Raw genomic sequence first — 25,843 nt, 5'->3', positions numbered from 1 at the left:
CTCTCATCTCTCACAATATATGTATGTACTTTAATCTTAGTATATACATGAAGTAGTTCACCCATGCCTTTGTGGCCATATAATTTATCATCTATATCAGGATACTTTGAGACAGAAATGGGCCACTATTGAATATCCTTCAAGGGTAACAGGTATAAACACAGACTGTTTCAGGGAAACTGAAACATATGGTACATATGGTACATATTATACTAATTTATTATCATCATAGCTTATTTTGTCTTTCTCGTTTTCTAGCATCATTAAAAATTTTTGGAATGATCTAGAAATCACTCTTGAAAACATAATGTATTGAAGGCTATTAAAATAGTGAACATTTAGTGATTTATGTACTTAATATAAAACATTTTCTGTAATCATAGTAGACTGCTTTGGTGAACATATTGAGTTCTATTAAAATTCCTTTGGAGTCAGCGGGAACAGAGCAGCATTGCTATTCCTTGTTTTATTTTGATCACTCCTGTGAGGTAGAATTGGAATTTCTCAGGTTTCCCTTGAGAAGGCTTTATTGCATTTAGTGCTTTAGAATTGTAAGTCTTAAAAAAGGATGTTGGAGGGCACCTGGGTGGCTCAGTTGGTTAAGCGGCTGACTCTGGATTTTGGCTCAGGTCATGATCTCATGGTTTGTTGGATTGAGCTCTGCATTTGGATCCGTGCTGTCAGTGAGGAGCCTGCTTGGGATTCTTTCTCTATCTCCCTCTCTCTGCCCCTCCCCACCCTCAAAATAAATAAACAAACATTAAAAAAAAAAAAGAATGTTGGCAAAAGAAATACTCATTTAAGATACTTATCTGGTGGTTTATAAAATTTCCCTACTTAGGTGGACACACGCTTGCAAAATGGATTTGCTCCTGGGATGAAGCTGGAGGTGGCTGTGAAAACAGACCCTGAAACCTACTGGGTTGCCACGATCATTACTACCTGTGAGCAGTTGCTGCTGCTCCGCTACGATGGCTATGGTGAGGACCGGAGAGCAGACTTCTGGTGTGACATCAGGAAGGCCGGCCTCTACCCCATTGGGTGGTGCAAGCAGAACAAGAAGACCCTTGAAGCCCCGGAAGGTAATAAGATGCTTGTTATCAAGACATGATATGGTGCTGCCGTGGCTATGCCCTTGAGGTTTTCATAGCTTTGTCTAAATTTTTGGGTTAGCATTTTGAATAAAAATATTTTAAGGAATAATGCACATTTCCCTATCTTTAAAAATTATTTTCTGGGCTTCATTAAGCATTGGGTTTTTCTGATACTCACTGGGAGTGTCAGTGGTTATCATCCTGGAAGACCATGCAGGAGGCTCTCTGACTCTGGGACTTATAGGTCTGTTTGTCTTAAGTACGTTGGGCCAAATTGCTGTGCTGTTGATGCTCGAGGTCTTCTGAGTTTATTGTCCTCCCTCTTCTCACCCCTAGGTTGTCTGCGACCTATGAACTCTTAAAATGAGTCAACTGAAGTTCCTCTCCAGGAAACAGCCTTCCTGGGAGTAGAATCCAAATTAAGCAGGACACAGACAATAGGGCAAAAGGAGGAGGAGAGTCCTGTAAAGGTAGAGAAAGGGAAGAGAAGCTTCATGCTTCAAGAAAATACCAGCGCTTATATGTTTTTCTTTTCTGATTTTGATATAATTTTAGATTTACAGAAAAGTTGCAAAAATAGTATAGAAAATTCTTAGAAACTTTTTACCAAGTTTTCCTAAATGTTGACATTTTACCAAACTTACATTGTCCTTCCTTCTCCCTCCAGGATTCAGTCCAGGATCACACACTGCATTTGATTGTCATGTCTTCTTACTTTTCTTAACCTTTCTTTGTCTTTCTTAGTGTTGAAGAGTGGATTTTTTAATGAATCATTTGAAAGTCAGTTATAGACATGATGCCCTTTTACTCATACTTTTAATGTTCTTATAAAAATAAGGGCAGGGGCACCGGGGTGGCTCAGTCAGTTGAGTGTCCAACTCTCAATTTCAGCTTACGTCATTATCCCAGGGTTGTGGGATCAAGCTCTGCCTCTGGCTCTGCACTGAGCTTGGAGTCTGTTTGAAATTTTCTTTCTCTCCCCCTCTGCCCCTCTCCCACTTGCATACACTCTCTCTTTAAAAAAAAAAAAAAAAGATTATATCATCTAACAAAAAAATTTTTAAAAAACCAAGGACATTCATTAGTACAGTAAAATAAAATAAGGAAATTAACTTTGATTTAATACTATAATTTGTGTATCTTATTCAGTTTTTACCCACAGTGTTTTTATAGGAAAAGGAAATCCCAGATCATGTGTTGTATTCAGTTGTCATGTCTCATAAGATTCCTTTAATCTAGATGTTTCTCAGACTTTGTCTTTTGTGACTTTGACATTTTTGAAAGTTACGGGACAATTTCCCCCAATAATGTTGATTAGGCCTTATTTCTTTTCCTGGTCCAGGATTCAGTCCAGGATCACACACTGCATTTGATTGTCATGTCTTCTTACTTTTCTTAACCTTTCTTTGTCTTTCTTAGTGTTGAAGAGTGGAAGCCAGTTAGTCTTTTGGAATGTCCCACATTGGGTTTCTCTGATGTTTCCTTGGACTCAGATTGTGCACTTTTGGTAGGAAACCTGCAAAAGTGACACTGTGTCCTCTAGGGCATCACTCATTGTTAGGAGACACATACTGTTGGTTTGTTTTGGAACTGGTGATACATCAACTTTCATCACTTGATTAATTTGGTGTATGTCAGGTTTTTCCACCATAAAATTACATTTTGGTTTTTAATTAATAAGTACCTTATAGGAAGATTCTTTGAGGTAATGTAAATATCTCATTGCTTTTCAAGCTGTTACCTACTGTACTTAGCATTAATTGATCATTTTTATCTGAAACAGTTATTACTCTAATGTATTTTCTAATTCTGTCTGCATTTCATAATTGGCTTTCTGCAAGAGAAAGAGCTTTCCTTTTTCCCCATTTACATGCGTATACTTAATGTGTGTGTGTGTGTGTGTGTGTGTGTGTGTGTGTGTGTGTGAGTGTGAGTGTAGACTCATTATTATTTTACTCAGTGAGTTATGAGCCTTTACTGTCATTATTTATCTTGATGCTGACATTAGATTTGGCAAGTGGGCACTCATTTAAGCTGCCACTAATGTGTCCTTTGTTATGTTCCTTCCCATCATTCATTCTTTGAGTAGTTTCTTATGTTTTAGTTCAAGAAGCTTTTCTCTGCCTCAGCCCTGAAATCAGCTCCAAGACAATCATTTCTCCAAGAAGTCCTAGTTTCCTTTCGTGAAGAATGGTATTTTGAAATGAATATTTAGGGGGCGCCTGGGTGGCTCAGTTGGTTAAGCATCTAACTTCAGCTCAGGTCATGATCTCATGGTTCATAGGTTCGAGCCCTGCATCTGGCTCTGTGCTAACCCATGTTAGCATGTGCTAACCCAGCCTACCCATGGTCATGCTCGTTCTCTCTCTCTCTCTCTCTCAAAAATAAATATTTAAAAATTTTTAAATGACTATTTAGGTGTTAGGGTTCTTGAGGATCTGTGGGCTTCTAGCTGTCATATTTTTAAATGTTTTGTATAAAAAACAATGTAAGGAAGCTCTAGAGACATGAAGCTACCTGGCCCGCCATCTCATCTTGAATTTAGGAAAATTCATCTCATTTAAATGATTTTAGTTGAAGCAAGGTTATTATAATGAGAGAGAGAAGGATGGAATAAAATACTTCTGGAGAAACATTAATCACAAAAGAGATGAACACTATGTCACATAAAAACATTTCAAAACAAGCTAAAAGAAAGTAGCAACAATGATAGAAGCAGTGAGAAAAAGTATGAATAAAATTTATAAAAATTTGGAAATGAGATGATTGGAGAAAAGGAAGATTTGAAAAGAAAAGAGTATAAGTTAGGCAAGAACTAGAAATTTTAAAAATATTAGAAATGAAGACTAAGTTAAAATGAACACAGCAGCAAATTTACTATGGATAATATCTGAAGAGAAATAGAAGATGAAAAGGAAGAAAAATTGTAAAATAAAAAAGAAATGAGGAAAGAAGAAAGATGGGGTAAAGTCCCTAAAGAAAATTGCAACAGAGAAACAATAAGATATTATAAACTGCAATTCAAGAAAACTTTACTGAAATAAAATAGGATTTGAAATACATCTAGAAGGGACTCACTATGTACATGGGAAAATTCAGTGAGAACAGTTACATCAGATGTGTTCTAGTAACACTTGGACTTCAAAGTAAAAAATAATCTTAGGCAAAAAGTCTAAATTTCTTAAAAAGGAAGGAAAACAAGATTGTCATCAGACTAATTGACAATAGTGCTTTTTGATTAAAGATAGTTGGGTAACATAGTTAAGAAATTCAGTAAAAGAATCTATGAGACAAGGGTTTTACATCTCATCACACTGAACTTAAGGTATCGAGGCCCTATGCACACTGTTATGAAGATGTGAGGATTCAGGTTCCTTTGAGCCCTTCCTAAGACATCCACTGGAGACTGACATTTAGAAAACCCAGTGAATGAAGAAACATCAGCACAAGAACTGTTAATGAAACATTAAGTATATATGTAGCTATAGAACTTGGAACTAAATGAAGGGTATGAAGGAGAGTGCAGTACATAAGAGTTACACACTCTGACAGTGTAGACACAGTGTCACTATAAAAATGTGGGGCGGCAGGGTAGGGAGGGCATGTGCATGGCGGTAAAGCTCATTCACTCACTGCCTTTAAAAAAAAAACAGCTTTATTGCTGAGTAATTTAACTAGTTGCCTTTTATTTTTTTAACTAATCACCTTATAAATGTTAATTGAGAATAAAAGGCTATTGCCTGAAATGAGATGGTGAAGAAGAGGAGACAAAAGAAGCTTTGGCTAATGTTACTACTGTTTATCAGAAAAAGAAATAGGAAATAGTCCACAACAGAGAGCTAAAGTGTTATATAAAGGTATTAGTATAAAGGGAACTAGGAGAATAAAAACACAAACCTTTCTAAATGCCAAAAGATAAATCTTAAAAAGAAAAAGTATATATTCAAATAAAATAGATCACATAGTGAAAGAATATGGACAATACATACCAATAATTTTTTTAAATGTTTATTTTGGGGACACAGAGAGACAGACTGTGTGTTGAGGGGGGAGCAGAGAGAGAGGGAGACACAGAATCTGAAGCAGGTTCCAGGCTCTGAGCCATCAGCACAGAGCCCAAGGGGGGGTTCAAACCCATGAAGTGCAGGATCTTGACCTGGACTGAAGGCGGACTCTCAACAGACTGAGCCACCTGGGCGCCCTCACATATCAATAATTTATATGATATTTGGCAGTATGACAGAATTGAGGCCATACCTGTTAATATCCATAAATGTTAATGGGCTTACTCTTTTATTAAAATAAAAAGACAGTTCAGGTTGGCCCAACAGCAAAAACCCACTTCTGTGCTATTTGTAGGAGACATACATAACTGGAAAGATTCTGAATGGTTTAAAATACAAGGATGGACAAAGATATATAAAACCAAATCAAATAGAAAAGAAAGTAGGAGTATCAGTCTTGGTATTTCACAAAAGTTGAATTCAGATTAGAAAGCATTAGAAGAGACAAAAGGATACTTTACAATGATAACAGCTGCATGCATGGTAAAAAGAAATGGGGACCATCTACATACAGGTGAGGAGTGTTCTCCAGGATATCTTGTTTTATGAAAAGAGAAAATGTGTGTAGAAATGAAGGAGGGGGAGAACATATGAGTATGTATAGGTGAAGTTAATTTTTTTCTAAATTCTTTTTAATTTTTAACATTTTATTTATTATGAGAGAGCATGAGCATGGGAGGGGCAGAGAGAGAGGGGAAGACAGAATCTGAAGCAGGTTCCAAGCTGTCAGCACAGAGCCCAATGCGGGGCTTGAACCCATGAACAGTGAGATCATGACCTGAGCTGAAGTCAAAAGCGTAACCAACTGAGCCACCCAGGTGCCCCTTTTCTAAATTTTTAATGTTTATTTATTTTTGAGAGAGACAGAGCGTGAATGGGGGAGGGGCAAAGGGAGAGGGAGACACAGAATCTGAAGCAGGCTCCAGGTTCTGAGCTGTCGGCACAGAGCCTAATGCAGGGCTTGAACCTGCAAACTGTGAGATCATGACCTGAGCCAACATCAGATGCTTACCTGACTGAGCCACCCAGGTGCCCCCAGAAATGAAGGATGGGGAAAACATACGAATATGTGTATGTGATGTTCATTTTTTAAAATAAAAGGATAAATCATTTTTTTAAATGTTTTCATTTAGTTTTGGGAGAGAGACAGCATGAGCAGGGGAGGGTCAGAGAGAAAAGGAGACACAGAATCTGAAGATAGGCTCCAGCTCTGAGTTAGCTGTCAGCACAGAGCCTGACGCAGGGCTCGAACCCACGACCTGTGAGATCATGACCTGAGCCAAAGTCGGACACTTAACCGACTGAGCCATCCAGGTGCCCCAGGATAAATCATTTTAAGAAGTTATCTTTGGGGAAACAAGGAAATATAATGAAGTGGGGACAGAGATAGAAGCTAGATTTTCTGAATGCATCTATTTTATAAATTTGAATTTTGAACTATGTAAGTATTTTGTATAACTATAAAACAAATTTCAAAGAAATTTCTAAAAAAAAAAGCAGAGAAATGTAACTGTACAGAGGTTGTAAAGTGACCTCTCAGAGAACTATTTCATTGGCTTTCAAATATAGTAATTTAAAGGTATATTCCTAATAGGGATAACGTAACAACAACAACAAAAGTAAGCTGTTTTTAGTAATCATTGTTGGTTGCATAGCTGATATTATTTTGAAATAATATTTGGGTATTGTGGGAAAAAGTCATAATGAAATGTGTAATTAAGAATGAGAGTTTTCAGCAGGAGAGAAAGGAAACAGAGCTTAGATATATGACGTTAAGTAGAAACAATGTCTTCATGAATTTGTATTGGAAGTATCCATATGGACTTCTCATGTGATATATGTTTTTAAAAAAGATCTTTCTGGCCAACAGACACATGAAACGATTCTCAATGTCACTCATCATCAGGGAAATATAAATCAAAACCACACTGAGATACCACCTCACACCAGTCAGAGTGACTAAAATGAACAAATCAAGAGACTATAGATGCTGGCAAGGATGTGGAGAAACGGGCACCCTCCTACACTGTTGGTGGGAATGTAAACTGGTGCAGACACTCTGGAAAACAGTGTGGAAGTTCCTCAAAAAACTATCAATAGAACTCCCCTAGGACCCAGCAATAGCACTGCTAGGGATTTACCTAAGAGATGCAGAAGTGCTAATGCATAGGGGCACACTTACCCCAATGTTCATAGCAGCACTTTCTACAATAGCCAAATCATGGAAAGAGCCTAAATATCCCATCAACTGATGAATGGATCAAGATGTAGTATATATATATATACAATGGAATGCCACATGGCAATGAGAAAGAATGAAATCTGGCCATTTGTAGTAACGTGGATGGAGCTCAAGGGTGTCATGCTAAGTGAAATAAATCAGGCAGAGAAGGACAGATACCGTATTGTTTTCACTCATAAGTGTAACAGGAGAAACTCACAGAGGACCATGGGGGAGGGGAAGGGGGAAGTTATTTGGGGAGAGGGAGGGAGGTAAACCATGAGAGACTATTGAATACAGAGAACAAACTGAGGGCTGATGAGGGAGGGGGGAGGGAAAGGGGGGTGATGGGCATAGAGGAGGGCACTTGTTAGGATGAGCACTGGGTATTACATGGAAACCAACTTGACAATAAACTATAAAAGAAAAAAATAAAAAATAAAAAAGATCTTAGTTCTAGATACTGAAAAGAACTAGAAACACAAACTTAGTATAAAGAATATTTTTTAAAAATGAGCCCTCTAAGTACCCTAATTATGATCTCTAAATACCATTTTCACACGAATAAATTCAAAGTCCTTGGAGAAGGAGCCAGTTCTTGCACTGGGGCAGGAAGGGTACAAGCGGAGCCTGGGACACCATTCACACCAAAAGAAAGAAAGATGTCAAGGACTATTTCCTAGGGTCTTCCCAAAAGAGACCGTCTCTGGTTAAAGGAAGGACGGTGTGAGCATCAGCTGTGGTAACCTGAAATGTATCGTATGTGCTTTAGTCTGTAATTTTCTAGCGAGATGTTTAAACAAAATCACCTTGATCACCTTTGGAGGATGCTAGAGAAGCCGCTGATGATTTCGAAAGCTGGTAAATACAGGGAAAAATAAAGAGAATCGAATATATATCCTGCTTTTTTCCCTGTGAACTGTATAACTCAAGGTAATGAAGTAGTTGAAGAAGAGAAATTTTTCTTTATAGAATATTTTCGGTTAGTAAACAAAAAAGGGATGATGGGAAAATCACCATTTTTAGCCCCTAACGAATCAGTGTATCTATGTAGTGACCATTTAAAGCTGCTAACACCACAAAAGGAGAGACAACCAGACTGAATCTGCTTCTTGACAGAAGTGATGGAAGATAACAACTCCGCTTATGAACCGTTCTTGACTTGCCCTGAATGAGTCAAATCTGAATTTGATCAAGGCTGTAGCTGTAAACACTGATTGATACAGAATACAGAGGACAGTGGAACAACCGCTTACCACCCACAGGGAGGCTACCAGTAAAAGCAGATTCAGAAAAATGCTAAACAGACTAAAGGCTGTTTTTCAACAAATATGCTGCTAGAAAGAGAGAGAGTGGGAGATGGAGGGGAGAAGGAACATATACATTAAAAGAGACTTCAGCACAATAAATAAATCAACCATTTTCAGTACATGCATCTCATTGGGATCCAGATTTGGCCAAGCAAATTGGAAAAAACTATTTTTGAGACATTTGGGAGTATTTGAACAAGGACTAGATATTTGATATTAAAGAATTACTATTAATTTTTAAAGGTGTGATATTGTGCTTATATAAAAAGTGGTTTTTTTTTTTTTTTTTTAGAAATACATACTGAGGGGTTTCCTGGGTGGCTCAGTTGAGTGTCCAACCCTTTTTAAGTTTATTTATTTTGAGAGAGAGAGAGAGAGAGAGAGAGAGCGAGCGAGCGAGCGTGTGTGCATGTGAGAGAGAGCAGGGAAGGGGCAGAGACAGGATCCCAAGCAGGCTCCACACCCAGCGCAGAGCCAGCATGGGGCTTGATCCTACTACTGCAAAATCTGAGCTGGCATCATGAGTTGGACGCTTACCTGACTGAGCCACCCAAGTACCCGAGCATCTGACTCTTGATTTTAGCTAAGGTCATGATCCCAGGATCATGGGATGAAGCCCTGTGTCAGACTCTGGGCTGAATGTGAAGCCTGTTTACAATTCTCTCTCTCTCTCTCTCTCTCTCTCTCTCTCCCCCCCTCTCCCTCCCCCTCTCCCTCTCCCTCTCTCTCTCTCTCTCTCTCTCTCTCTCTCTCTCTCCCTCCCTCTCCCCCCACCCCCGCCCATCTCCCTAGCTCATGCTTGCTTGCTCACTCTCTTGGTCTCTCACTCAAAATAAATACTGAGATTATATTGGATGAAATTATATGATATTATATGATACAACTATATCAGGAATTGAACGCTAAGTAATCTGTGGTTGGGTGGGGTAGATGGTGTGAAGGTATAGATCAGGGATTGGCAGAATATCTGTAAGGGTCCAGACAGTAAATATTTTAGGCTTTGTAGGCGATGTGATCCCTGTCACAGGTATCTACCTTTGTGGTATGAAAGCAGCCACAGATGATGTGTGAACAAGTGAGCATGGGTGTGTTCCAGTTAAACTTTATTTACAAAAATAGACAGTAGGCCAAAGTTAGCCCAAAGGTTGTTGTTTGCTAACAACTCCTGGTCTGGATGGAAAGATTGACCATGAAGTGACAGTTGTTGAAGCTAAGGTACCTGAAGATTCATTATACTATTTTCTCTACTTTTATATATATGTGAGAATTCCCATCATAAAAAATAAAGTAGTGGGGCATCTGAGTGGCTTAGTTGGTTAAGTGTCTGACTCTTGATTTTGGCTTAGGTAATGATCTCATAGTTGGTGAGATCAAGCCCTGCCTGGGCTCTGTGCTGAGAGTACAGAGCCTGCTTGGGATTCTCTCTTTCTCTCTCTCTCTCAAAATAAATAAAAAAATAAAGTAGTTACCTTTTGGATAAAATTAGGCCGCTGTTACTGCATTCTCTTTTGTTTTGTATATGCCTCTTACTAAACTTAAGAAGTAGCTCTATCTAGCGGGGGCTTATTTTTAAGCTCTGAAAGAAGTAATATGTTGGACTCAGATATTAAAAGTACAAATGCATCTTGAAACCATTTTCACTGGTTTAACTTCTCTGTATTAGGTGTGGTTTCTCTGTGTTCTGTAGCTGACATGAGTAATCACTCGTTTATCCCCTCGTCTAGGCATCAGAGACAAGGTGTCTGACTGGGAGGAGTTTCTGCGGCAGACCCTGATCGGGGCATGCAGTCCTCCTGTTCCCCTGCTAGAGGGCGTGAGTATTGCTGCTTGTAGAAGAACCCTTCTCATCTTCAGTGATATTTCTTGTCCAGGGAACCTTAAAATCGGTTGCTTGTTTAGCACTCTAAAGCAAATGAGCATTGTTACTGCAGACATAAACAATGGGTATTGCAGGGTATAAACTTACCTTCAGAAGTTGCCAACTGGTGCCTTACTTAGTGCCTAAAATGTTCTGAATTAGTTGCTAACACATATAAATCTAGTTTTCCAGAATCTTTCATAAAGTCAGAAAATGTGGCCCTTTGGGGCTCTCTGGAACTGAGCAGGTGTTGATTCTATTTCAGCAGTTTGTAACTCCCACCCCAGCTGATTTGAGACCCCTTGTTTTTCACTCAGAAGACCCTGGACCTTTTGTGTCCTTACCACCTACCTGCTTTCAACAGACCTTTTAAATTAGGGTAGCTTTTGAGCTTGTTGGTGAATATAGTACAGATTTCTTGTTTTTGTGAAATCAGTTTATTGGTTATGACATTTCTGAGTTATATTTTGTTGCTTTCTGTCCTACTAGTTACTTGCTTTGTGGCATATGTGAAATGCAATGTACAAATGTTCCAGTTTCTCTACATCTTTGCCAACACTTGTTATTCTCTTTTGGTTATATCCATGCTAGTGAGTATGAGGTGGCATCCAATTTTGGATTCCCGTTTTCCTAATGACTAATGATGTCGAGCATCTTTTTCTGTACTATTTGCCATTTGTATATCTTTTTAGAGAAAATGTCTTTGCCTGTTTTTAAATTGAATTTTCTTATTACAGAATTGTAAGAATTCCTTATATCTGATAACAAATCCAGATCGGATGTATGATTTCCAGATATTTTGTGGATTGTCTTTTCACTTTCTTGATGATACTGTTTGTGGCACAAAAATTTATTTTGATGTAGTCCAGTTTATCTGTTTTGTTGCTGTTGCTTATGTTTGTGGTGTCATATCTAAGAAGACTTTGTTAAATGCAAGGTCACAAAGATTTACTCTTATGTTTTCTCCTAAGTGTTTTATAGTTTTGACTCTTAGGTCTAATTCTATTAGACATGATCTATTCACATTCCCCTTTAAAACCTCAATTGGTGAATACTCTGTTTCCGGCTGATCTTTATATTTTATACTGAGATTCATTTCATTATGCTTAGCTAGGGCCTGGCACATATACTAAATAAATAGTAAAATTTTAATGCATGAATGGAATCATCAATGAATTAATAGATACCCAACTCTACACTGACCATTATTCTGACATCCTAATATTTAGATGTGAATGTGTTCCTCCATTTGTTTGTATGTTCTTTTGCATACATATGTATATGTGAGCACTGTCACAGACCAGTTCTTATTAGGGAAAAAGAAGTAAGTTTGAATATTAAGAAATAGCTAAGTGATGATATTGGAATCAGCATTCTTTTTTATTGTTTATTGTAGCTTTTAATATATTTCTAGAGTGAAAATTAAACGTTTTCTTTTTAGCAGCATAATCAAAACACTGTGTTCATAGGAATGTTGTTGTGAGTAAAAATCAGAAACTGAAATGCCATTGGTAGAAAAGTGGATAAATTACTTTCCGCTTATAACACAGAATATCAATAAAACAGTATAAACAATGAAGAGGATTTATATGTACTATAATAGAAAGATAGTTGTGGTGTATTCAGTAACAAACACAAATTGAAAAAGAGTATACAGTGCTCCCATTGTTCAAAAAATACAAGATAGAGAGACAGACACAGGTAGATATTGGCTCGTGTGTAGAAAACCCAGTGTCAGAGTGGGTGCCAAAGTGCTTATTGTGATTCTTTCTTAGAGGTGAGACTATGGGGGATTTTGACTTGTGTCTTGTTTGATTCTTTTGTTTAATGGTGGTCACATTTGCTTTTATAATCAGACTGAGTAACGGTGATATTTTAAAAATTCTTACTAGATGAAACTATATAACATAATTTTAGAGATCTGTTAGAATAGTTTCATTGCATTGTAAGTAAGATTTTCTGTAAGACAAACATTTCATACCATCAAAAATAATACTATAGAGATGTGTATGATATTAGGTCATTCAGTGACATAGCTTTGAGTGGATAAAACTATAAAGGCTCATTTGAGATCATTTAAAACTTGACTTTTAAAAAATACTGTGTTAACTTCTCTTAATCATTTTACGTCTGTACCCACAGCTCCGTCACGGGAGGAACCCTTTAGATCTCATTGCCCCAGGCTCCAGGCTAGAGTGTCAAGCTTTCCAGGAGTCGCTGAGCACTTGGATCGTTACTGTGGTAGAAAACATCGGAGGAAGGCTGAAGCTGCGCTATGAAGGACTGGAAAGTTCTGACAGTTTTGACTATTGGTTGTATTACTTGGATCCATTTCTTCATCACGTTGGTTGGGCTGCTCAACAGGGATATGAGCTTCAGCCTCCATTAGGTGAAGAGTCATAGAACATTTTTCCTTAACTGTTACATTATGGTTATAGTATGTTTTTATAACATAAGACTGAAAAATGCATTCTTCTATATATTATGTAATGGAGAGATTGCAAAAAATGTATATGCAGTAAGTGCTTATTGTTTTTTTCGGTTTATTAATTTAGTAATTTGCCACACATACTGATGTGCTCGTGGACTCCTGCCCCAGCTCCTACTGCGCCCTTACCAAAATTGAAGAAAAATGCTCTAGGTAGTATTTAGATAGTATAGGAGTAGGATAGGTCTTGGTTCAAAGTGAATTAAAGTGATTAAAAGAAATAACAGTGATATCAAAACAGGAGGTACTGTTTAAAGCAAGTTTGGATGTTCTGTTATTTTGTGGCCTACAGCAATCCTTATAATCTCCCTGTAGGTATTTTCACCAGACTTGCTACCCAGGCTCTGAATAGAGGAGACAAAGTACTGAAGTTAAGAGGCAGATTCTTTGAATGAAGATGGTTTAAGTGGGCTGGAGCCATTTCTTTTCTCCGTAAAAAGTGACTTTTTTTGTTTATGCAAGTGCTTTCAGAACAGTTATAAAGTGTGTAAGTTATCCTCATTTAAAACATCCTGTCTTGTTTTACTAAAGCCATCCAGCATCTAAAGAATGAAGCCGAATGGCAGGAGATCCTGGCCAAAGTGAAAGAGGAGGAGGAAGAGCCATTGCCATCGTACTTATTTAAGGTAAGAACAGAAACACCGTGGATAGTACTTGCTTTTCACAGTGGGGTAGGGCCCAGGAACCCCAGGTCCATGAGTGTGCTGCGATGCTTGGAGGAGGAAAGGGTTTAAAGGCTGGGGTGGTGGGCATCCTGTTTTTCTTCTAAAGTTAGTTTAGGTTTTCTCCCAGAGTTCTCTTAACGCATTTGAGTCTTGTCTTTTCCACTTGTAACTACAGAGCCCCAGTTGTTATAAAATAAACTTGTTTTCCTCCAGATGGCTTTTGTGTGCCAGATAGAGAGAGTGGGAGTACTTCCTATGCTTCTTTTTTTTTGAATACGTTTTTTTGAATAATGTTTTTTCTGAATAATTTCTTCCAGGAAAGAAAATTATAGGATTAAATTATTTACCAGAAGTTGGACAATTATGTTATTTTAATTAATTAAGAGTAGTATTCTGCTATATATGAGTATAAAATTACTGTGAAATACTATAGTTTTATTCCCGCTTGGTGTTTGCATTTCAGGATAAACAAGTGATTAGCACTCATTCCTTCTCTGTAAATATGAAATTGGAAGCTGTGGACCCCTGGTCTCCTTTTGGGATCTCTCCTGCTACAGTTGTTAAGGTAAAATGGGGGCAGCCCTCCTGGTAAGAATTCCTGCCAGGGTGACTGGTTTAGGAAAGTGGTAGCATTTTGATCTTCAGGCTCTGATGATCTGGGCCATGTTTTTCCTAAGCTGGAAGGCTAGAATGACTTCTGTGCACATTCTATATTTGTACCATCCAGGTCTCTGTGTCCCATTCCTTCTTCTGGGCCCGATTACCCCAGCCCCAGCCAACCAAAGCTCTGGTGCCAGACTTGTGCGGCCTGGTCTTGGGAGGAGGCCTTGCTGTATACTAGAGGGGGCTTCACGTGGCAGGCAGCTTGCAGTGTCTCAGAGGTGTGGGCACAGGCATCAGTGTCGGCGTCCACCCAGGTGCATGGCTCACTGGGTGAGGGGACGTTGGGGGAGCAGGTGGTCCATGTCATGAGATCTGCTCCGGAGTGGAGTTCAGACTCAGATCTCAGTCTTTCGGAAGGCTGACTGAAGTGAGGCTCTGGTTGAGAGTAACCACAAGAGCTGGGCAGGTTGTCAGGCCTGGGGTACTCAGTTACTGGAACTGAGGCCCAAGAGAAGGGGTTGGTTCAGGACTAGAGCAGAAGCCCATTTACCCAGAGTAGAACCAGAAGACTGGCATGACTAGAGCAGAAGTTGCTTGGATGCTGAACTGTCCGATTGGTTGAGATTTAAATTGTTTTTATTTAGTAGAAGATTATTTTTAGAACAGGAAGGGATTCTCAACCTACAGTGGGGTCAGAAGGCCCTGTCTGGGGTCTAGAGGGCTGTGGGGTAGCCAGGAGCCAGAGAAGGTTAATAAAACCTTTTAGGCATTTGAATCTCGGCTAAGATCCAAAAATCTAATATTCAAGTGTGGCCGACTCCTCATTAAACCTAAACTGAATTTTGTTTGGCGCTTAGCAGGTACTTAGATTTGAGCTCAGGTTCTGCTCTTCTTTGCTGGGCAAAATGGGGCAAGTTATTTAACTTCTTTTTAAATCCAGCTTCCTTATCTGCAAAATGAGGTTGATAATGGTATCTACCTTATTAAGTTGTAAGGAAGAGTAAAACTGAATTGATGTGTGGAAAGCATTTAATTAAAACAGTGCCTGGGGGTGCCTGGGTGGCTTAGTCGGCTCAGATCACAGTCTCACAGTTCGTGGGGTTCTAGCCCCTCGTTGGGTCTGTGCTGGCATCTCAGAGCCTGGATTCTGCTTCGGATTCTGTGTCTCCCTCTCTCTGCCCCTTCCCCGCTCAAGCTCTGTCTTTCTCTCTCTCGAAAATGAATAAACATTAAAAAAAAAAAAATTCCAGTGCTGACACAGAGGTAACATTTACTGAGTACTTAGTGTTATTCATACCCACCGTGGCTATGAAGTTTTGTAACATGTTTGTCTATGCCGAGGAATGACACACATATGTGTGTGTGTATACATACACATAAAACCATTTGTCTGTGTTGTCTGTTCAATTGTATGTGCAGGTGTTTGATGAGAAGTACTTTCTGGTGGAAATGGATGATCTGCGCCCAGAGAATCATGCACGGCGATGTTTTGTGTGTCATGCGGACAGTCCCGGTCTCTTCCCCGTGCAGTGGAGTCTGAAGAATGGTTTACATATCAGCCCCCCTCCCGGTTTGTAGCTGTTCTTTTCTGAATTGTCCACCAGGGGCTTCTTTTTGAAATGGCATTTATCAGATGACATTACCTGGATCTTTCATGTCTCTCTCTCTTTCTCTCTTCTTCCCTCCCTCCTTCCCTCCCCTCATGCCCCAGCTTGTCCTTAACATTTTTGGGTCCCAAAACACGTATAAATGAAGGCCTTGATTCCATAATCAATAATTTCATCAATAATGAAATATTGATGAGTGACCGTAAAATCCTACATGAATAGCAGGTAATTAATTTGCTTTTTGTTGGTTTGTCACAATTTCAGTGAGTTTCTGACTGCTATAAGCCAGTATATAAAAAAAGTTACCCATTAAGAGTTTTAAATAAGGCATTGATGAAGCAGATATGTATTTACATATTTGCAAGTTATAAGTTAAGCTAAAATGATTAAGTCAGTATGTTCTGTCCACCTACCTTGACAAATATACATTCATAACACCTGGGGTCCCGTGCAGGTTCCTGATTGGCCCCTCCTGCATGTGGGGTGAGAGCACAGAGGAGTGTGAGAGTAGGACACACAGGGAGCTGGCAGAGGAGGAGAGGCCTCCAAACCAGAACTGGGAGGTAGGAGGCAGGTATCAGAGGACTTTTAGGTTCTGGGCATCCCCTTGCAGTGAGGCTCTTCAGACTGGAGAGGGAGGTTTATGATTTAGAGTAGGACTCCGAGAGGCTGTAGGAAGGAAACCAGCACTCATTTTCCTGGTGTTTGCAACTTTGCAAAGTATCTTTGATCCTGTAATCAGTGCTCTTAAATATGACTTCGTTGAGTTTGACTGAAATTTTTATTAATTCTAGCATAGAGTATCCAGACATGTTAAAGGTTTATCCTCTTTTTCTATTAGCACGTCAGATTACTTGATTGGAAGTCTGTGTATCCTTTGTTAGTAGGCTTTTGGTGAATACAGCTTCACTTCTTAAACAGTAAGTCCTGGAGCACTGGGCTGAAATTGCTCTTTTGCGTTAACAGGAGAGTCATAAACTCAGAACCTTTTGCTGTTTATTCAGCCTTCATTTATCCAAAAAACACTTATGGAGTGTTTGTTATGAGCCAGGTATTGGGCTTGTCTGTCACTGGGAAGACAAAAGTGAGTATGATGGTTCTTTCAAGGAGCAAGTAGATGGAACAGTGATGGGGCCTCCCAGGTTCTCTCATCAGTGAACGGACAGTGGGCACGCCTGCCTGGTGGTGGGGGCAGAGGGGGACATGCCTACAGGAGGAGGTTCTTGCTTTGCTGGAAGACTCTGGACATTCCAAGTTATTTATCTTACCTGCTGCCTTTGTGTGAAAAGGAAAAAACAATTATTAAAGATACTGGAGCTTTCGGCTTTGTTACAGACAACTCACCTGCCTCTGTAGGGAGGGGGAACGTAGCGGATTATCTAACTGAAAATGGCAGCTAGTTTGCTGTGAGGAATAGAGGTGGATGCAGAGGGGAGCATGGTGCCAGTGTGAGTTGGGCAGAGGAGGGACTGCAGGGCCACGTGGCTAAAGGGTGGTGTGGTATGGTACCTGCTGTGTGCTCAGCTCAGCCGGTCCAAAACGGCGGGTAACTGAGCAGACAGTGTTGCCAGGGCATCAGGTCTGAGAGGCTTCTACCAAGAACCATAGTGGACTTAAGCATGCAGTTAAGCTCAACTTTTTTCTTCTGAAATGAATTCATGATTCAGGTTTCAAGATGGTGTTGCGATTCTGTAGAACATGCAATCTTTATGTTAGGAGTGGCTAAGATGTGTAAGGACATAGCATCATGAGAGAAAAAGGGTAATTTGCTGTCCCTTCCTTTAGAGCCCAAGTTGGAATAGAATGGATAGTAAGACTGGATTTATTAGTACAAAACAAATCCAGTCATAACTGTCTTAAATTCTTTTGGTAAACTGCCAGCAGCTAATCATACAAAATACTATTGAAAACAAATGCCTAGTTTGAAACTTGAAAGTTTAAAAGTCTATTCAAAGAGGGGTGCCTGGGTGGCTCAATTTGTTAAGCCTTCTGCTCTTGATTTCAGCTTAGGTCATGATCTCACGGTTCATGAGATGGAGCCCCACACAGGGCGCTGTGCTGACACCAAGAAGTCTGCTTGGGATTCTCTCTCTCCTTCTCTCTCTGCCCCTCCCTGCCCCTCCCTCCCTCCCTCCCTCTCTCTCTCTCTCTCTCTCTCTCTCTCTCTCTGTCTCTCTGTCTCTCTCTCGCTCATCTTTCTCAAAATAAACAAACATGAAAACAAATTTTAAAAAATTAATTCAAAGAATTTTATTGTATTGCTATAGTTTGACTGAAGTTGCTCTGTTTTAAAGCATCAGCAGCACTTTTGAGTGTCCTTCCTCCTCCCTAAGAAGAGCGGAGTCCTCACATTAGCCAATGAGAAGTCGTGGGGGGGTGCCGGGCAGGCGTGTGTGGTGTGAATCTTTGCTCTCGTGTTCTTGCCTAGGCTTCCCGGGCCAGGACTTTGACTGGGCTGACTACCTCAAACAGTGTGGTGCCGAAGCTGCTCCGCAGAGGTGCTTCCCCCCGGTGAGGACCCCACTCCCCTCGTCGCCTAAAAATACTTCTGTGAAAATATTACATGCATATGGTTTACAATGACAAATAGCAGTAAAAATCTTACAGCATAGTTATTTTGGGGATAAAGTTTACCAGTTGTTGTTGTGGGGAAGGTGGCGTTTTTGCTTTTGCCATAATAAAATAAAAATATGTGTTAAAAAAAAAATACTTACAGCATAAAACGATAGGTCCCTGCCCTCTCCCTTTGCATGGTCTCCCTTCCCGGGAGTATTTGCTCACGTTGTTCTCACTCTTGTTCTGATACCTATACTTAAATCATTTTCAAAATAGTATGCTGCCATCTTATGAGTCATTAATTTTAGACATGTGTATGTTACGGTAAATGAACACTTAGCTGTTTTGTATTACCTTTCTCCTCTGTCTTTCCCACCTCTTTCTACCTACAATTTTTGGTTAAATCTGAATTGATTGTTTACACTATGATATATATTCAGGTATTATTCACAGCTGAGCACTACAGATTTTATGGTTTTCTCTTTTTTATTTATCCTCAAATTAATAATTGCCTTGTTTTTCATGGCTTAATTTTCTCCATTCCTATTGCTAGTTGTAGCTTCTGTTTCTACAAAGTCAGTGACATCAGGAAATCTGTCATCCCCCCCTCCTGTCCCATCTTTATGAAACTTACAGTTTATTTGAGGGGTGGAGGAAACATATATGCAGAAATTCCCCTACCCGACTCTGTCATTGAAAGTCATCTAAATCAGGGAGTCATCTTTTGATGAAACAGTCTGTTTTACCTTAAGATGCGTAAGTCTGCATTCCTGTGCTCATCTTTTGGTAAGGCTTTCCCTTTGCATGTGGACTGTCATCTAGGGTTCCCTGGAGTCTTTTCCTAACATGCACCCTATCTATCTGTAGACATAACACCACACCCTAGGATTTTTCGCACAAGGAGAACTCTGGTACTTTGAAACCATGTGAATGCAACATTCTTCTCAATTTTGTGACTTCTCTTCTCCCCCCATCCTTTCACCCTTGTCTTGCCACTCATTTTGGCGGCACCTTTCCGGTTACTCCTAGGTATTATTCTCAGTAGCAGCTGAAGTTGTATGTTGGTGCGTGGTGGAGGAAAGCAGCGGTCTCCCTCATAGGAGCCCGGGAGGACCCAGAAAAGGCTCTGCAAGCGACCCCTCGTGCCGGCGTCTCCAGTTCTGCCATTAGCACATGTTGCTTTGGGCCCCATCACCTCAGGGGCGGGCCCTGGCCGAGATGACTATGAAGGGCACGGGCATTTGTGCCTGGGTCCTGGCCTCATGTTTAGAGCCAGGTGCTCCGTCCTGTAGCATTTCCCAGTCTCTTTGGCCCAGCTAGACCTGTGGATGTTTTTTCTAGTTAAAGTTATTTCTTTGTATTTTAGGGTAGAAGGGTTAAAATACAAGATGTTCTCTAGACATGTTCTCTTTTCCTCATGTCCATGACCTTTAGATCCTTTGCCGTAGGAACTTTGTCATTTCTTTTTGTTATTGTTTTTAATTTTGTTTTCATGTTTGAGAGAGACAGAGACAGAGCTTGAGCAGGGGAGGAGCAGAGAATGAAGGAGTCACAGAATTCAAAGCAGGCGCAAGGTTCTGAATTGTCAGCACAGAGCCCAGCATGGGGCTCAAACTCAAACTCAAAAACCACGAAATCATGGCCTGAGCCAAAGTCGGACGCTTAACCAACTGAGCCACCCAGGTGCCCTGGAACTTTGTCATTTCTAAGATTTTTCTGAGACACATCCCTCTTAGCAATCTTTATTCTTTCTCTTTCTTTAGACAGGTTGCTTGCTAGGCTTGCCATAGAATTTTAATTCTGGGAACTGCCTGTCAGTGTCACCCAAGGATTTGTCTCTCTCCTTTCTTAAGATTAGAGATTCCTGTTTTATATGTCTCATGGCCTACTTCCTCTTCCTTGGTTTATTCCCTTGTTTGGATGGAGCCCATCTCCCAGTAGCTTCCTGAAATGGAATGCAGGAGAGGTAAATTTTTGTAGACTTTGCATGTTTGAAAAGGACTTCTTTCTATTAACTTGACTGATAGTTTGGCTCATTGTGGAATTTAGATCAGAAGTTACTGTACCTGAGAATTTTGAAAACATCATTTAGTTGTTTTCTACCTTTCTATCAGTGTAGCTATGCGAGATTGACACCTATCTTTATTCTTGACCTTTGATAGATTACCTCCTTTTATTCCCTCCCTCCTTGGGGGGTTATAGAATTGCTTTGTCACCATGTTTCAGAGCTAAGCCGTGGAGTGGCCTGTCTTCATTCCTTGCTGGGTTCTCAGTGAGCACATTCTCTGTAGATACTTGTTCCTCTGTGCTGGGAAGTTATCTTGAATCTCTTCTTTGATTTCCTTCCTTTCATTTTCTCTCTTCTCTTTTTCTGGAATTTCTTTTATATGTATATTAGCCCTCTGGATCAGAAACTCTACTTTTCTTACCTTTTTCTCCTGTTTTCTGTTTCTTAGTCTTTTTGCTTTGCTTGATGAAAGATTTCCTAAACTTTATCTTTCAGTCTTTATTTAGAGTTTTTAATTTTTAGTATCACTTTTTATTTTCCAGAACTATTTCTGTTCTCTGAATATTTATTTTAAATAGCATACTACTCTTGTTATAAGGATGTGATAGCTTTTTTTCTTATCATTCAGGGGATGTTAATTACTCCTGCTTTTTGAGAAATTTTCTTCTTGCATAAGAAGTTTTCTCCGCGTTGCTTGTTTTGTCTATTTCGATCCCTAGCTTTCATATTTTTAGGTGTCTGGTAATGCTTGGTGGTTTGCTCATATTTAAGAATGGGGGACTAAAAAAAGATAAAGCTGATTGGAAGTTCTGAGCATGCGGGTGGGGCTTGTCAACCCTAAAGTTCTCTTTAGGTTGGCGTCTGGCTGGCCATTTGTTGGGGACTCCTAACATATCTTCTTGTGTTTTTTCCTGGGCTTGTCATATTACTATAGGAAGTCTTCGCCAGTCCCTGACTGGAGGGTAGAGGTGAGGGCTGGGCCTTTCAGCATCCCACATGTAAACCTCTGTTTTGGGTGCTGTTTGCATGGCCTCAGAGGTTCCTGTGCCCTCTAGTGCAGGAGTCTTGTGTCCTACCTCTCTGAATGCTAAATCTCATCTTATACACAGGGAGGAATGGGACAGTTCCCGTGGCGGTGGAGACATGATCTCAGTGCTTCTTAAATGTTTTCAACAAATTAGTTCTAGATGCTGTTCTAAATTTTAGCTTATAAAATGTTGCTGTTGTCTCATGTTAAATCCATCCTAGTAGGCTTACGTAAATAAAACAAAACAAAAACGCTGCTTTAGTTTTAGTGTGTGTCAGAAGGGAAGGAGAACAATCAAATACGGAAGTTCAATTCTCCATTTTGACCCAGAAGCTGCAAATTTTCAAAACGTATATTTTCCTTCTATTCATCATAGAAGGAAATTATCCTGACTGACTTTTATGATGTACACAGAAGTAGGAATCAGGCAGCTGATTGTGTGATAGAGCCCTTGGGGGAGGGAAGCAAACCAGCAGTGGGTGAGAGCCAGTTGGTTCAGGGCACAGAGCCTTAGGTACTTTATTGAAAACTGATAATAACCCAGAGAGATAATGTTCTCAAGGTCATCTGATAGATGACGAAACTCTGACAAAAAAAAAGAGGTTCCACAGCTTGAATGAGGTCACACAGGTAGCAGTAAAATGGGTATACCTGACCTTAGAGACCATATGGCTTATAACACCAAGAGAGACCGACGTTTGTCCCTTGCTTCTTTAAGAAACAAAGCAAAATACATTTATAGCTTCAAGTGTGACTCTAGGGTTAAATATTACTTGGAATAAGTCTTTCACATGAGCACATGAGTTAATACTGAGTATGTGTTTGGATTTGATTCATGTGTTTTCTAGTCAATTACTGAGCATGAATTTAAGGAGAATATGAAGCTCGAGGCAGTGAACCCTCTTCTCCCAGAAGAAGTGTGCGTTGCCACCATTACTGCAGTGAGAGGCTCCTACGTATGGCTCCAGCTGGAGGGTAAGTGCCACACCCCTGAGCAGCCTTCCTGGGCCCACTCTTCTGAGCCTTCCTGTTTACCCCTGTGATGTGACTGGTTGGACTTAATCAGTTAGCTAATAAATAGGGGCCTTGCTCAGAGACTTGTAATTTGTAATGCAAGATTCTTAGCTCAAAACTTATCTTCCTGTCCTTGATTTTCAAATTTTAGGAAATGAATGTAAATAAGAAGCCTTCACTGCAGATTCTCCTATTTTCTTGAAGGGAAAGTATAAGTCAACTGGCATATGTTTTGATGTCACAGAGTATATGAGCTTGAGCATTCACACATAGCTTATTTAAGAGATAATATTTTGTTTGCCCTAACCAATAGAACCAAAAAGTATGTAAAATAGAAAAGACATATAAAAGTAATATTCAATAACTGGACGGATTTGTGGCTGGGGACACCCAGCTGCAGTTACTGAATATGGCCTGGGTTTCTTTTTTGTTTGGCTACCAAACGGTCAGACTGGGTACCTACTGTTTCCAGTTTGTAAGCTTGACATTTAATGCAGATGTCAAGGACGGTATTTAATACAGACTTGTATGCAACCCGTGCTGGCAGCCTCACTTCCTGTTTGGAATCCACTGGTCTACCTGGCTTGTTCCCAAGTACCAGAACCAGTGTTCTCACTGTGTAGAGCTGCCACTGTGGTCTTTTGTTTCCCAGTTATTTCATGGAATTGACTCTGTTTGTCAAACACCATCTGAATGATACTGCTGGTAGTTCCAGTTGCTTATTTGCTGTTCTGTAACTCAGAGTCATTCTGTGTGTTCACTCCCCATTTTCATTTTTATACAGCTGTGCATAGAGAATAGTTTACCTTCTTTTCCTTAATGTTTGTCACATATGAAAAAGTATGACTTCTGTATAAAAGGAACTTATCGAAAGACTTTGCATCTGCGTTATTGCAACAGTAATGTTGTCCAGGAAGTAGTGTATGAAGAAAGCTATTTAATGGTCTAAAAATTTTTTTTTAATCTAAACAGGTTCTAAGAAGCCTATACCTGAATGTATTGTGAGTGTGGAATCCATGGATATATTTCCTTTGGGCTGGTGTGAAACCAATGGCCATCCCCTCAGCGCCCCTCGCCGAGCACGAGGTAGCTGTCTATTTCTGGGCCAAAGGGTTGGTTGCTAAATAATCTGTCATGTGGCTGCCACCAATGAAGACGAGGCTGGACATTTCAGAGAAAAGCAAAGTGGTGTTCTGGTTGTTTATTCATACATAGGAAATCACTTATTGCAACCTGCCTGGATTATCTTAACTGTGTCTGGGGGTCAGGAATGCCGGCACAGCTTCGCTGGGGGCTTTGGATCCAGATCCTGCATGAGCCTGCAGCCAGGGTGGCAGCCAAGACCCCAGTCATCCCCGGACTCACGGCAGCGAGGCTCTGCTGCCCAGTGTACTCAGATGATTGTCAACAAGATTCACTTCCTCATGGCTTTTGGACTGAGGGCCTCAGGTCCTTCCTGGCTTCCCTCAGTTTCTTGCCATGTGGGCCTCTTCATAGGGGAGCCCACAGCAGGGCAGCTGGCTTCCATCACAACCAGCCAGGGGAGAGAGCAAGGCTGAGGAAGGTGGAAGCCAGGGTGTTTTAGTAACCTAACCTTAACAGTGACATCCCACCCCATAAAGTTTGTTTATTTTTGAGAGAGAGAGCGAGACTGAGAGCAAGAGCGAGAGAGCAAGAGAGAGCTAGAGAGAGCGCACAAAAGTGTGTGAGCACACCCAAGCAGAGGAGGGGCAGAGAGAAAGGGAGAGACAGAATCCCAAGCAGACTCTGTGCTGTCAATGCAGAACCCAACTCAGGGCTCAAACCCACAAACCACGAGATCACAACCTGAGGCGAAATCGAGAGTAGGACACTTAACTGACTGAGCCACTCAGGCACCCCCCACTCTTTTAAAAACAGCTCTATTGAGATATCATTTATATAACATAAAATTTGATCCTATTATTTAGTGGTTTTTAGTATGTTCATGGAGTTGTACAACTATCACCACAGTAAATTTGACAACATTTTCATCATCTCAGAAAAAAAAAAAAACCCTGTGCCCCTGGCACTCACCTCTTTGTCCCCCCAGCCCTTGGTAGCTACTTCTCTACTGTTTTCTACTATATAGATTTCCCTGTCTGGACATTTCCTGTGGAACCGTACAATGTGTGATCCTTTGTGACTGGCTTTCTTTACTCAGCATGATATTTTCAGAGTTCAGTCACGTGGTGGTGTGTTATCAGTACTTTGTTCCTTTATATGTTTTAATGCTATTCCATGGTAGTGATAGGCCACATTTTCTTTATCCAGGCATCAGTTGATGAACATTTGGGTTCTTTCCATTCTTAAGTCATTATGAATAATGCAGCTGTGAATGTTTGTGTACAGGTTTTTATGTGGACATATGTTTTCATTTCTCGAGTATAACTCTGTGTTTAACACTCTGAGGAACTGTGACTGTTTTCTGAAGCAGCTGCACCATCTTACGTCCCCACCAGCAGTGTATGAGGATTATGCTTTCTTCACATTCTCCCCAACTCTTGCTGCTTTCTAAATTTTTTGTTTGTTTTTTATAATAGCTGTGCTGGTGGGTGTAGGGTGGTATCTTACTGTGGTCTTGATTTGTACTTCCCTAATCATCAGCAACGTTGAGTATCTTTTCATGTGCTTATTAGATATTGGTATGTCTTCTTCGGAGAAATGTCTGTTCATGTCTTTTGCCCATTTTTTAATTGTTTTTGTTGTTGTTGTTAAGTTGTAGGATTTCATTACATATTCTAGATATTAATCCCTTCCTTATCAGATATGTGACTTGCCAATATTTTCTCCCATTCTATGGGTTACCATTTAACTCTCTTGATAGTGTCCTTTGATACACAGGAGTTTTGTTTTGTTTTGTTTTGTTTTACCTTTTTTATAAATAGTTTATTGTCAGATTGGTTCCATACAACACCCAGTGCTCTTCCCCACAAGCGCCTTCCTCCATCACCACCACCTCTTTTCCCTCCTCCCGCTTCAACCCTTGGTTCATTTTCACTATTCAATAGTCTCTCAGGTTTTGCGTCCCTCTCTCTCCCCAACTCTCTTTCCCTCTTCCCCTCCCCCTGGTCCTCCATTAGGTTTTTCCTGTTCTCCTGTTAGACCTATGAGTACAAACATATGGTATCTGTCCTTCTCTGCCTGACTCATTTCACTTAGCATAACACCCTCAAGGTCCATCCACTTTCCTACAAATGGCCATATTTCATTCTTTCTCATTGCCATGTAATACTCCATTGTATATATATACCACATCTTCTTGATCCACTCATCAGGTGATGGACATTTAGGCTCTTTCCATGATTTG

General features: G+C 40.2%; 1 protein-coding gene across 4 annotated transcripts in view; it reads left to right on the top strand.

Annotated features, from left to right (window-relative positions):
* SFMBT1 (Scm like with four mbt domains 1) overlaps window positions 1-25,843 on the top strand; it is a 130,011-nt gene that overhangs the window by 84,480 nt on the left and 19,688 nt on the right. For all 4 annotated transcript variants that reach the window (XM_029917612.1, XM_029917613.1, XM_029917614.1 and 1 more), the window contains 9 exons: window positions 842-1,082; window positions 10,414-10,502; window positions 12,690-12,936; window positions 13,567-13,661; window positions 14,164-14,265; window positions 15,723-15,873; window positions 18,339-18,421; window positions 22,350-22,476; window positions 23,488-23,601. In XM_029917612.1, coding sequence (XP_029773472.1) covers window positions 842-1,082; window positions 10,414-10,502; window positions 12,690-12,936; window positions 13,567-13,661; window positions 14,164-14,265; window positions 15,723-15,873; window positions 18,339-18,421; window positions 22,350-22,476; window positions 23,488-23,601 — 1,249 coding nt within the window. The remainder of the gene's footprint in view (window positions 1-841; window positions 1,083-10,413; window positions 10,503-12,689; window positions 12,937-13,566; window positions 13,662-14,163; window positions 14,266-15,722; window positions 15,874-18,338; window positions 18,422-22,349; window positions 22,477-23,487; window positions 23,602-25,843) is intronic.

This window comes from Suricata suricatta, chromosome 12 (genome assembly GCF_006229205.1).
Source record: "Suricata suricatta isolate VVHF042 chromosome 12, meerkat_22Aug2017_6uvM2_HiC, whole genome shotgun sequence".
Lineage (NCBI taxonomy): Eukaryota > Metazoa > Chordata > Mammalia > Carnivora > Herpestidae > Suricata > Suricata suricatta.
The sequence above is the reverse complement of the archived record's forward strand: the minus strand, read 5'-3'. Positions and strand labels throughout refer to the sequence as shown.